The sequence below is a fragment of the Triticum dicoccoides genome, chromosome 5A (assembly GCF_002162155.2).
Source record: "Triticum dicoccoides isolate Atlit2015 ecotype Zavitan chromosome 5A, WEW_v2.0, whole genome shotgun sequence".
NCBI classification, from domain to species: domain Eukaryota; kingdom Viridiplantae; phylum Streptophyta; class Magnoliopsida; order Poales; family Poaceae; genus Triticum; species Triticum dicoccoides.
This window is the reverse complement of record NC_041388.1, coordinates 27563168-27576726: the sequence shown is the minus strand read 5'-3', so window position 1 is coordinate 27576726 and position 13559 is coordinate 27563168. Positions and strand designations below refer to the sequence as shown.

The window sequence follows — 13559 nt, the reverse complement described above, 5'->3', positions numbered from 1 at the left end:
CGGCTCCCGTGTGGCCAATCCACCAACCTGGGTGGCCGAGCTATTGACAACACCAACGCCACCTGGGATGTAGATCGTGTCAACCAGGTTTTCATGCCAATGAATACAAAGATTATATTGGGTATTCCTCTCTGTACACGCAACACGGAGGACTTCTGGAGCTGGAATTTTGAGAGAAACGGTATTTTCTCGGTCAAGTCAGCATATCGTATGTTAGTGGAAACCAGAAGGCGGCGGGAGGCTTGGTTGGAAAACACTGCGGGCTCATCAACGACAATAGTAGAAGAAGAAACGTGGAAAACGTTATGGAGCACAAAGGTATCGGGTAAAGTGAACTATCCAAGAGATTAGAATTAGAGCTTCTTCTTTCGTTTGTAATTTTATGTTTGAGGGTCGTGCGGCTAATAGAGCCGCACACTATTAGCCGCACATAAACTTGCCAAGTTTTCACTTTCGTTAGGGCCGGGGCGTCACGTTTGGTTAGGCCAACCCCAGGTTCCGATTTGTATCCCACGCGTTGTGGACTTTGGTGATGAATAAATTAGTTTTCACCCCTCAAAAAAATTTGCAGAGAAGGGAACTGACAATAAACGACACAGGTGTGGACTTACGGCGCGTGAGACACGGAGAGATACTACTGAGGCCTAGGGTCAGACTTGTAGTACAACAAGAAGCCACAAGCTTTGTTGAGTGTCGTTGGCCGAGGGGCAGAGGCATGGCACTGCACAGCCATGTCATGTTCAGGCGGCAGGTTGAGGTATATAGAGGGATTACGGAAAAAGATCTACGAGCATTTAAATCCGAGCGATTCCAGGGATCAATCAAAGCGGCAAAACATTGTTGCTGATTGACCGTGCGTGATCATTGATCATCGAGCAGACCTGGAGAGTCCAGCGTATGTTTAGTTTTTTTAGGCAGAGCGTATGCTAAGTTGTGAGGCCTATGTCTCATCCGTATCGATTCCTATTAGGAATCGCCTACGACCGAGCAAATCGGGCCGACCCATTAGTGCAATCGCCCGTGGGTAGCTGTAGGTTCGCTCTCTCCGCTCCGTTTTTTCTTTGTTATTTTTATTTTTCATTTTCTTTTGTTTTTTCATTCATTTTCTTTGATTTTTTTCCTTCATTATATTTTTTTTCTCACTGGTTTTTTCTTTCTTTGTTTTAGCTTTTGTTTTATTTTGTTTCTTTCTTGTTTTTTTGTATTGTTTGGTTTTTTTGCTTCTTTCTCAGTTTTAATTGGTCTTCTTTTTAAACACATGTCTACCTTTTCTCATTACACAATGTACCTTTTTAGCACACATGTGAAACATTTATTTTGATACAGTTTGGGCATTTTTCAAATAATACATGGTGTACATTATTTAAAAATACATGTTTTGAACACTTATTTGAATACACGGTAATATTTTCCAAATACACATTGTATATTTTATTAATGATAATAAGCATTTAATCAAACTACGTGGAGTTTTCTAAATTTTAGAAATATTTTTAGAAAATCCACGGATATTTTTATTGGACACACGTGAATATTTTTTTAAAATGTCACCTACATTTTCCTAATGTGAATAAGCATTTTTTTTAACCTATGGGAACATATTTTTACATTGGATAAACATTTTTTATATGTCACGAACATTTTTCTGAGTCTTTGGAATTTTTCTTTAAAGTGTCACATACATTTTTAATGTATGTAATATTTTTACATTGGATAAACATTTTTTATATGTCACGAACATTTTTCCGAGTCTTTGGAATTTTTCTTTGAAGTGTCACGTACATTTTTAATGTATGTAATATTTTTACATTATGCAAATACTTTATTATTACATTATATACACATATTGTTTTTGAATTAGCATATATTTTTTAAAGAAAGAATATTCCAGCTATTTTTTTCTTTTGAGAATTAATATTAGGGTCCCAGAAAAGGACATCCTTCCGCTGCAAGCCCGACCCATGTGCCACCACGCAGAAGCTTTTACTACTACCACTAAAATGTTCTACAATTGTACTAAAAAAAATTCTCAAAAAAAACATATGTACTAAAATATAAGACATTTTTATAATCCGAACTGTAAAAACGTGTTACATTTTGGTACCGACGGAATTGTAATCTAAGATAATATTCCCTAAAAAAAGGTAATCTAAGATAATCCACCGTGCTCAGAGCAAGAAAATGGTTGCCGAAGTCGTCCCTCTTCTTGATCTACCGTGCTCAGAGTACAGTACATGTGTAGTGGTAGTGTTTTTTTCGAGAGTACACCAATGGCGTACCATATTTTTATAGAAGAGAGCAAAGACATTTACAAGAAGTGACACCCAAATGCGAACATTCAGGTATCCACACACCCACTCCAACACCAAACATAGAAAAAACTAGGCTATTCTCACGAAACGTTGTAAACCTCCTACACCTCCCGCCGCAAGTTTCCACTCTGCCAACTCATCTAGGATCCACCTTGCTGCTTCCCTAGGTCGCATTTGTTGGTTAACTCTGTTAAAAACCCTTGCGTTTCCTTGCTTCCACAAAGTCCAGATGGTCCCAATAAACAAAGTATCGAAACCCCTCTTCTCCGCCTTCTGGAAGCTGACCCTGACTCTCATCCACCAGTGAAAGGTGGGGTTCCCCTGATCTCCGATGTTGATATGAAGTGTGTCCCAAAGTGTGCACCAGACCTCCTTGGCATACGTACAGCTGGATAGGATGTGATCAGTGTCATCCTGATCCTGCAGGCAGAAAAAGCACGGGGAAGGCTCGTCCTGCAGGCCGTGTCGCGCTTTCCGATCCGAAGTCCAAATCCTGTACTGCATGGCCAGCCACGCGAAAATCTTATACTTCAAAGGCGCCCAGCTCCTCCAAATGCCACTAGCCAAAGGTGGTCGTGGGGCAAATAGGCACCCGTGGTGGAGCAAGACCAAGCAAAACTGTCAGGCACATCCGGGTTCCTAGCCACCGAGGCCACCGCCTGATATAAATGCATGCACTGGAGTTGAGCCATGAAAGAGGCCTCGGGTTGACAGTCCAGAACCCATCTACCATCCGTCAAGCCCTCCTGCACCATTCTGGACTTAATAGTTCTTGGCTGCACCGTGTCAAGGATAAGGGGTGCGATGTCTATGACCATCATTCCAGTGTAGTGGTAGTGTGAAACCGAATGAGTAAGGACGTTCCGTGTACACACACGTTCAACGTGCATGCGATCGGGTTAGGCTGGTCACAATGGGCAAGAACATAGTCTAGTAACTTACACACTTTCCTAGACTATGTTACTACCTCCACAGTGGGTAGGAACATCTATATAGTGTCATGCAACAATGTATTTATTAGGTTATAGACTCATTGTTTCTTGGAGTGTGTGATGTTCCGGTAACTTAGCTAGTTACCACAAGCACCTCTCTCTTCATTAAATATGTGACACATAAGCAAAGTTGTATTGGAGTGTGTGATGTTACTCCTAAGGCTGGTCATAGTGGGAGTAACATAGGTAGTAACATAGATGACACATAAGCAAAAATGATGATGTGGCAAGTAGTTAATGAGGAGAGAGGCAAATAGAGTAACATAATATGTTACCATCACATAGCGGTTTCCAATGCATAATGAGTCTACAAAGTAATAAATGAAGGCAATTATATTACCACACCTATGACACTACCCACTATGAAGGTAGTAACATAGACTAGTAACATATGTATGTTACTAGTCTAAGTTACTCCCCACTATGACCAGCCTAAGTTCCTCCCCATTGTGACCAGCCTTAGTTAATTAAGGGCTTAAGTTTCCGAGGGGTGCATGCGCGCATAGTTCTTCCACGCCGAGCAGTTAAGTGGAAATTAACTGCTTGAGTGCGGCGGCAAAGCCTTTTGAATTCCTGAACCACCGCCAGTGTGCACTCCGTGTTTATATACGGTTGCTCTGCCTAATCAAAGCCTTCTCCTTCACCGCTCTCACTGATGCGATCTTCCACACCACCAAAGAGACGCTAGAGGATGGAGGCCGGCGGTCCTAGTAGGAAGAAGCGGAAACCAGCAGCCGGGGTCGAGACCGCCGACGAGGCCCCGGCGCCGGCGGAGACGGAAGCGCCCGATCCCGGAGTGGGCGAAGAGGATGATGGACTCGTCGACCGCATCAGCAGCCTCCCCGACGGCGTCCTCGGCGACATCATCTCCCTCCTCCCCACCGACGAAGGCGCCCGCACCCAGATCCTCGCCACCAAGTGGCGCCACCTCTGGCTCTCCGCCCCACTCAACCTCGACTGCACTCACCTGCTACACCGTTACCGTAATCATGCCGACCGTGCTGCTGGTGTCGTATCACGCATCCTTTCTTCCCACTCGGGTCCCGGTCGTCGCCTCCGCGTGGACAACCTACACCACTTCGACCTCGGAGCCGTCGATGACTGGCTCCGGTCCGGCGCTCTCGACAACCTACAGGAGCTCGAGCTTGGATGCTATCCAACAGTGGCACTTCTGCCGTCCTTCACCTTCCGCTTCGCACCCACCCTGCGCGTTGCCACCCTCAAAATGTGCAACCTCCCCGACGGTATCATCCAAGGGCTTCACTTTCCCCTGCTCAAGCAGCTCGGGCTTCATTATGTCAGCATTTCGGAGTGCTCGCTGCACAGCTTGATTGCCAGTTGCCGGGCTCTCGAGTGCTTGCTTATATTACACAGCACTGGCTTCGGCTGCCTTCGGATCAACTCCCTTACCCTTAGGAGCATTGGTGTTGATAATAACAATAGTGATTACCGAATTCCTGTCCATTTCAAGGAACTCATCATCGAGAATGCCCCTTGCCTTGAGAAGCTGCTCCATCTTCATGTCGGCGCTGGTTTGCATCTGTCTGTGGTTTCAGCGCCTCAACTGGAGACAATAGGCTACCTTTCTGATGGTTACTACCAGAAGGTCAATCAGGATTATCTCTGCAAATTCGAGTTTGGCTCCACAATTATTCAGGTATTACCATTTTGAGGCATTTCAATTTCAATTTGTTTGTTGAAAAATTATTTAATTATCACTTGATTTGCGAATGGGCTCCTGCAAAAGAACAAAAGACATTGTAAACTGGCTAATATGTTGCCTTTCATGCTTGCTAAAGGGATTGCGCGTTGATAAGCTGGCAATGGTCCGCACAGTCAAGACTTTAGCTGTCCAACTGAGAATACTAAGTTTGGATACGGTTATTCAGTTGATGGCATGTTTTCCATGCTTGGAGAAATTGTACATTTGAACTGCGGTGATGATTCTTCATTCATTGAATGTTCAAACACTTTTGATCTTCTTTCTCTTCTCAGATGATTGGTTTACTTATTTCTATATGTTATTTTTAGTTTCGTGTGCCAGAGCCAAAGCCAAGCAATGTGTGGCGTCGCAAACACCGGGATCTGACCAGATGTCCTGATATCCGTCTGAAGACAATAGTGTTGGATTCCTATCGTGGCATCAAGTCTGAAGTTAACTTTGTGACATTCTTTGTATTGAATGCGAGAGTGCTAGAGCTGGTGAAGCTTGGGGGTTGCTCCGGCAATAAGGAATTCTTGGCAGAACAACGTAGGAAGCTTCAGCTGGACGAAAGGGCTTCAAAAGGGGCTCGGATTCATTTTACAACTCGTAGTTGTGTCCGTTATATTCTGGATCATGTCCGTGATTTGGATGTCATTGATCCATTCTTACTGTAGTGTCAAAAATGCTTGCGACGTGTCTGTTTGCTCCAGCCTTGACTAGTTGTGGTGTTTGTAGTTTCTGTAGTACTATCCTGAAAACTTATTAAAGAACCTATCTGTGTTGTTTGGTTGATATACTATGTGAGAACTCTTGCCTATCAGCCTATCCAATTTAGTGTTTTGATTAGTTGTGTTTTTTGTAGTTTCTTAAGTTTATAAAATCCTGGAACCTTGTGACACCACATGAGCTACTCCCTCCGTTCCAAATTACTCGTCGCAGAAATGGATATATCTAGAACTAAAATACATCTAGATACATCCATATCTGCGACAAATAATTCGGAACAGAGGGAGTATTTATGATGTACTTACTACTTACCACCTTACCGAAGTACTGGTCCTACTTCTCTTCAAGGGGCTTCACTTCCAGAGGCAGATTTGGAGGAGGTTTGCACAAGGCTAGTGGCAGTTGGTGAAGTGATTGAAAGGGTCATTCTTTGGATCTAAGATTATTCGATCATTGCTGAAAGCTAAGCCTAGGTACCAGTTGCGCATTGTGTCAGCAGATTCAGCAGAAGTAGTATCTGTAGCTGCCAGTTCTTGGCAATAGTCATAGGAAAAACCAGTGGAAAAAAAAGTTACCCTTCAATCTAGCTTTGACAAGACTGTTAGAACTTAGAACTCCCGCTTATTATAACCCTACCTTTGGCAAGCGTCCATTTCTATGGACGAATTATTTGGAACAAGTAAAAGAATTATTTACGAGGACATAATGCTGAAATGAAAGAACAAAACACAAAACTGGACATGACTTAGTACAAGATTCAGTACAAAGTACTATTTCTACAAGATTCAGTACATAGTATTTAATATAAATGGTTTGGGCCGGCTAATGCCTGCTGTAGTTCACCTAAAAATACTTTGTAACTGTGAACAAATTTATATAGAAAAGCTAGCAATGTCTACAATACAAGTCAATATCATTATATCCATCACTAAATATATTTTCATACTATATTTATTTATATTAAAATGTTGATATTTTTTATAAATTTGATCACAATTTACAAGGTTTAACTTAAGGAAAAACTGTCATTCACTATGTTTAACAATAGAGAGAGTACACCTATTCTCCTCAATCTACAAAAACTTCCGTTCACCGGTATGGCTGTTCTTTTTCCATCTGAAGTCCATCTGCTGACCAAGGTGCATTGTCCAAGCTGCTATTTCCTCGGAGGCTTCCCGAGTAGATTTTGCCTGATGTGGGAATTTTGTTGGCGGCTCAGTGTGATGTGAGTGCTGGGCATGGAAAAAGTCATTCCAGAGATTTCCTGCTTTGTGGTACAAAAATGCTATGACAATGCAGTGTGGGCATCTCATGTTCTGGTCAATGTTTCTTTTGTGCCTACTGTTGTGTTTTGCTATGTGCCCAGGTTAATGGCATCTTTGTGTTCCCCAGCAATTATGTCCTGGTTGCTGAACTAAAAATTTCAGAACACTGAGAAATTTCAAATGCAAATGTAACAAGATGGCAAGATTTCACATTTCGGAGGCCCTGATGTTAGCAAGGCCACTAACCCTGATTGTGATATTCTATTTTAGTCTTATTATATTCCTACTTGCTAATCAATGAAGTGTTTTAGGTGCAGATTAGTATTGATTGGTCCAGCTTCCTTTTTCATTTTATCTTACTTGATTGTGAGATGCTAATTTTCTGTAGTTGCTGGTGACAACATGACATTCATAATTAGGTCCTTACATATCTTCATTTTATTTATATTAGAAAAATAAAAGCAATATGAAAAGATAGCACCTACACACCTTAATTTTATTTATATCACAGTAACAAAAACAATATAAAAATGTAACACCTACAATTAGTAAACTAAAAGCATCTGCGCATCCTCACAATTACTATAACCAAATAGTATAAATTGCCTCCATGATAAAACAAATATCCCAATCAAAAACTACTCCCTCCGGTCCTTTTTAGTTCGCATATAAGATTTGCCTGAAGTCAAGCATCGTAAAGTTTGACCAACTTTATAGAAAAAAACATCAACATTCACAATGTGAAATCAATTCCGGTAGATACGTCATGACTTAATGTATTGTACAACTTTAGCATGGTAGATATTAATATTTTTTCATACAAATATGGTCAAACTTTGTGAAGTTTGACTTCAGACAATTCTTATATGCGAAGTAAAAAGGACCGGAGGGAGTACAAAATTAACATCTTCTCTACAAGTAGTGTATGTATCTAAGATAATCTACTGTACCCAGAGCAAGTAATTGGTTGCCAATGTCCCTCTCATCTCCAGTTCCTGATCTGATTTACAATTTCGGATTGCAAATCAGTATAAGGCCTTCTACTGATTTGAGCATCTATGAAATACTGAGTCATCTAGGGAAAGAACCAAGGTGATTCGGATTGAGATCACCTGTTGAATACTCCTTAGCAACAGAATGGACAGCAAGAACAGCAGGGAAACATTTTTGTCGCTGGCGGTGGCTCCACCGGTGCTGGAGCCGGTTCCGCTACCGGGGCTTCTTCAGGTTTAGGTGCTTCCATTACAGCTTTCGGTGATTCCATTGCGGCTTTCGGTGATTCCATTGCCGCTTTCGGTGATTCGTTCTTCTCATCATGCGGCTCTGGCTCTGGTGCATGACTCAGTTGCGCTGTGCTTTGTCGGGCAAGATCTGGTTGGGTGTCCTTCGAGCACCCACTGGCTTTCTCATCGCCTGCCAATCTGAAGACACTGTAAATCAGACCGCGATTTGGGAAAATGCGCCCAGAAGTCATTCACTGGGATTGGATATTTCACCAAGTGAAAGAAATATCATACACTTAACTCTTCTTGTGTCTGGGGGTACTCTAATTATTACCGTTAGCTTATTTAAGCAACAATGGGAGCTAACAAAATTCAAACATTTTAACTTTTTAAGACTAAAGTTCTTGATATGAGATCATTTTTTGCCTAAGTGAAAGATTGCGCAGAAAACAATTTTGTAATTAAGTTGTTCATTGAGATATCTACTTATATCTTCACAGGCAGTTAGCTATTTAAGGAGATAAAAAGAGTGTCATTGTACGGTGATAACTGAAAAGTCGAGAAAGAACTTCATACTGAAAAAAGTTAGCTAATAGAGGGTGCATGTTATAGAGAGGCCATACATCAGGAATGCAAAGTTGGTTGCGCTTCCTTCGGAACGATGAGATATGCTATCTATGTGATCCGCGTCTCCTCCCCCCTTCACAGTCGAGTTGTCTTCCGCGGTTGCCTTGGGTGACACTGCCCCCTTTATGGGGCTGGACCCTGGGCTCTGCTTCGACAACTGTTGCAATGGCGCCAAATGCTCGTTGGGGTTGCCCATCTCACCCGACTTGCCATACAAGACCTTATGGTCCTTGGAGAAGCTCGTGTTCCCGACGTTGATGCTGAAGAGAGCCTCGTTCGAAGTGACGCTCCAGTCGGTTTGCAATGTTGACGTCCTTGCGAAGACTGACGAGGGGATCCTTTTCGGGTCTGGGGATCCGTCGAGGTTTGGTCCGGCCAGGGAGAATTGGGTATTGAGGACCGGTCCCTCGATCTGGAAGAAATCATCGTCTTCGTCCAGGTGCTCCGATGAGGAGGAGGATGAGCCGGCCACTTTCTTCTCCTTAGCATCCTTGGGTGCAGGGTTGGCATTTGTATCAGTGCTCATCTGTGCACTATTGTCGTTCCGTGTTAATGTGCCATCATCTGGTGTCAAGATTCAAGTGGATTTGTCGAGGTCTTGCTGTGGTAACACTGCATGGGCATGTGTATGTAGTTCCTGATGAATGGAAAACAAATTCAAAACTTAGCCTCTAATTAAGACATAATTATTTGTGCTACCTCCGTACATATGTGAACAAAACTACAGACAGGAAAAGGTACCAGGAACAAGGCTTTACCACATTATTCAATCAGAGCATTTCATTATTTCCTTTCCCAGGTCAATTTCTGTACGAATCAAAGGACGGGTCTCAAATATCAATACTACTGCACATTTCACAAATAAAAAACAAAGCAGAAGAACGATGTGGAATGTATGGCAATACAGAAAGAACAATCAAAGAATTAATATAGTGACAGGCTTACCTCTTTCACCTTTGCAAACAAATGTCTTCTGTTCCTTCGATTGATTTTCTTGGGATGCGGGGCGCGGAAGATAACAACAGCAAAGAGAGGTTACTAAACTCAAGAAAGAATCGCCTCAGACAGAGACAGGGATGGGTGGAGGAGCAAATGGAACTGGCTAGGAGCAAGTGTGGGTGTAACAGTTGGTTTGTTTGCGGAATAACTTCACCCACTCATTCCCATTGCAGGACTTGACCACTCATCAAGTGTGAAGAAGAATGCCGGAGGATGGGCCAACATTACACTATAATTAGCCAATCAGTTCAGAGTTTCACGCTGATGCATGCAGACGTCTCGAGAATCTAAATTAAGCATGCATTGCAGTGCCGAGGATCTGATCCGACAAGACCGGAGAGTGGGGAAGGACGACAGGCAAGCCACACCACCTCCGCTTGTTCCGAATAAATCATGCAGCTCAACCCTCTCGCCACTGTCATAGGAGCACATAGCCGTGGCTCATTCTGCAGGATAACTGGCGTATCAGCTACTGACGAAGCAGGCATGCAGAGGCACATGCATGGTCATGGCGTCCCTTGAGGCCAGGTGTTCATGCCTACTTCAGCATTGGATCTTGTGGCTTTGTTCTTCCCTACCTGACCAACTTCATGATTTACCTCGCTCGCATACGAAGCAGGCTGACGTGATCTCATCGGACAGCACTCCCTGACACCCCATCTCTCCAAACAAGGTGCATGCCTCGCCGGTCTCCCCAGCCTGCGTCCTGTCCGGCGCAATCTCACTGAAGAACAGCCAAGAGTCCCGCAGCGACCCTGTTGACACATAGGAATGCAGGAGCGTGTTACGCATGATCATCTGCCGCACATACCCCAGGTTGACAAGCACTCCATCGGCGGGCAGCACGTGCTCGGCGGCCTGTGCCCTCACGCACGCCTTTGAGCACGAACGGAAGCGTGAACATGTTGGGTAGGATTCCGCGCCGGAAGATGTCCCGGTGTAGACAGAGCGCCTCTTGGGGTCAACTGCTATTGGAGCACGCCCGGATAGGGCTTTTGTGCATGAACCTGTCCGGGTCAGGAATTCTGTCGAACAGGTGACGGGCGCGGAAGAGTCAGCCGTGTCCAGCAGCACCTGAGAGCGCGCAGTAGGAAGGGCAGGCTGGGAGGCGAGAGGGGCCACGCCGGATGAGCCGTGGGCGAGGAGATGGGCGTGGAGCTGGTCGAGGTGCCGGATGGAGCGGCAATGGCGGAGGAGCTCAACGACATGGCGGGAGGCGAGCATCCAAAGCATTAGGCGCGCGGCGTCCGTCCATCAACTTCCCTCCAAATCATGAGCACTATGGGCCGTGTTCAACCAAAAGTGAGCCTTATGGACCGTAAACTAATAGATGGGCCGTAATTGCACGCTAGAACGTCTATGCCACTAAACATTTTCTGAGCTGTGAAGGGAAGCAAGAACAGTAGGTTCTGTTAAGGGGACCTCCTATGCGCCGCATTCTGCGGCGAATACGGAGCGCGACGCGCACAGGAGCCATGTCGCTGGGCCGGCCCACTAAGACACACCGCCAATAATTAACAGTAGTAAAAATCGCCGAACGACTGATACATACGCATACACTCATCCATATGAACGCCTCTGAAAGACTGAGCCGGCATATCATCTTAAAATTTACGAAGTCACTGTAGGCACCTCGCCGTCGACGGGAACATCTCCTCCCACTGAATGTGCATCGTCGAAAATCCTGAAATAAATCCAGAAATAAATGCGAGCACCAGGATTTGAACCTTGATGGGCTGGGGATACCATAGTCCCTCTAACCATCCAACCATAGATTGGTTCGCGATGCCGCCAGGATTCACATGACGTCGCTCTGCTCCAGAGCGCTGAGTAAATGGCCACATGCGAAGAAAATTGCATCGCAAACTTATTTAGCAACTTACCTTTGCAGGATATTCCTAGTTGGATGTTATTTTCTGTACATGTACAGTAGCATATATATTTTTGAAAATTTGAACACATCTTGAAAACACACGAAAGATTTTTTGACGAAATGTGAACAAAATTTGAAATTCCAAAATAGTCTTTGAAAAAACAGAACAAAATTTGGAATTTCAAACAGATTTTGACAAAAATAAGAACAGAGTTTGTGAAGGTGTTATTTTTACTTTCGAACAATTTAAAAAAATATTTGAGCACATTTTTTATTTTTTATTTTTTAACAAAAGGAATTAATTTTGAAATCCGAACGTATTTCAAAAGAATTAACAAAAATTGACGTTCCAAACATTTTAAGTCAAAAAACGGAATGTTCTACGAAACACAAACTTTTTCCAAATTTCTGAACAATTTTTCTAAAAACTGTTTTTCAAAAGGACTGTCCACCACGTCCCGAAAGAACACGCACAATCAGCGGTTAAAAAATAGGCCTGACAAGGGGATCGAACCCACACCCGCTCATACTAAATGTAACCACAACAACCACCTAGGCTAGCTCCCTTTGCTGATTCTAATAAACTTACATCCTAGTTGAATCTTCTTGAAATGAGATTGCACAAAAAAAAAACATTAACTGAAAAATCCAAAACAGCAGCCTCACTTTCCAGGTTTAAGATTATGCACCCTAATTCTATCATTTTTTCTGCATGTTTCACACCGATTCACAGAAATGATCATCCCATACCCTTCTTTCACATGCATATTACCACAGTGTTTTCGCGTAAGTTATCAACTATGTGGGTCGTATATTACCATGCTATTTACATAGAAATTATTGAGGGATATTTTTTTAACAACTTTTTTCCCCCCCGGTCAAATTTAAGGCGGTATCGTACACAAGTGATCAGATATGTGTTCATATTTTACCGTGCTATTTTCACATAAGTTACCAAGGGTATTGTTTTTTTAATAATTTTCCCTTTAGTCAAATTTGGGTATTGGCTTTTAATAATTTTCCCTTTGGTCAAATTTAACATGGTGTTTGTAAGTAATTTATCGGGTATGCGGTTCATTTATTATCGTGTTATTTTCACATAAATTACCGGGGGTATATTTCGTTTTCCAATAACCTTTTCCCCCCTTGGTCGAAGTTACCACAGTGGTTATACGTACATTATGGGGTATGTAGTTCATACATTATGGTGTTATTTTTCACATAAGTTATTAGTAGTATGTTTTTCAACAACTTGTTCCCCTCCTTGGAAGAGTTATCGTGGTGCGTAAGTTATCAAGTATGAGGTTCGTATGTTATCATGTTATTTTTATACAAGTTATCAGGATATTTTTTTCAAAAACTTTTTTCAACAAAAAAATTTACTTTTGTATGTTTCTCCTCGGGTCAAAAGTTAGCGCGGTGTTCTGAACTTAAGTTATCACGCCTAAGATGCCTATATTACCATGCTATTTACACATCAGTTACAGGGGGATGTTTTTCAACAATATTGCTCCACCGGGTGTCAAACTTACCGTGTTTTTTATACCTAAGTTATCATGCCCGCATTACGTAAATTATCATGTTGTTTACACTGAAGGTACGGGAGGCAAAAAAAAAGGTTTCCCAATCTTCTCCCCATGCACTAGACACTGAAGTTATCATGTCTGTGGTGTGTTAAATTACAATGCTATTTAGGAAGGAGTTATCGGTGTATGTTTCAAATATTTTTTCCCCGAGTTGAAGTTAATAGGGCACGGGATACTTTAACTTACCAGCCATGCGGTGCGAAATTAGCATGCTATTTTCGCGGGAATTACCGGGGTATGTTCCAGCACCC

At 42.8% G+C, this 13559-nt stretch overlaps 1 protein-coding gene and 1 pseudogene across 1 annotated transcript; one reads left to right on the top strand and one right to left on the bottom strand.

Moving 5' to 3' along the window:
- The first annotated feature begins 3995 nt into the window (after nucleotides 1-3995).
- Nucleotides 3996-5683, top strand: LOC119299094 (annotated as a pseudogene).
- A 2099-nt stretch (nucleotides 5684-7782) lies between these two features.
- On the bottom strand, nucleotides 7783-11061 carry LOC119296862 (histone-lysine N-methyltransferase SETD1B-like). The gene is made up of 4 exons (XM_037574897.1): nucleotides 9796-11061; nucleotides 9609-9657; nucleotides 8847-9487; nucleotides 7783-8421 (listed from the first exon to the last, which is right to left on the bottom strand). The coding sequence occupies exons 3-4, from the start codon at nucleotides 9374-9376 to the stop codon at nucleotides 8127-8129; spliced, it is 825 nt and encodes a 274-aa protein (XP_037430794.1). The 5' UTR covers nucleotides 9377-9487; nucleotides 9609-9657; nucleotides 9796-11061; the 3' UTR covers nucleotides 7783-8126.
- Nucleotides 11062-13559: the final 2498 nt, after the last annotated feature.

Bases quoted from the DNA above. Each gene is read 5' to 3' on its own strand.
- LOC119296862 (XM_037574897.1), bottom strand. From the start codon at position 9,376: ATGAGCACTGATACAAATGCCAACCCTGCACCCAAGGATGCTAAGGAG. The intron at 8,422-8,846 runs GTATGGCCTCTC...CAGTGTCTTCAG, and splicing joins ACCAACTTTGCATTCCTGAT to ATTGGCAGGCGATGAGAAAG.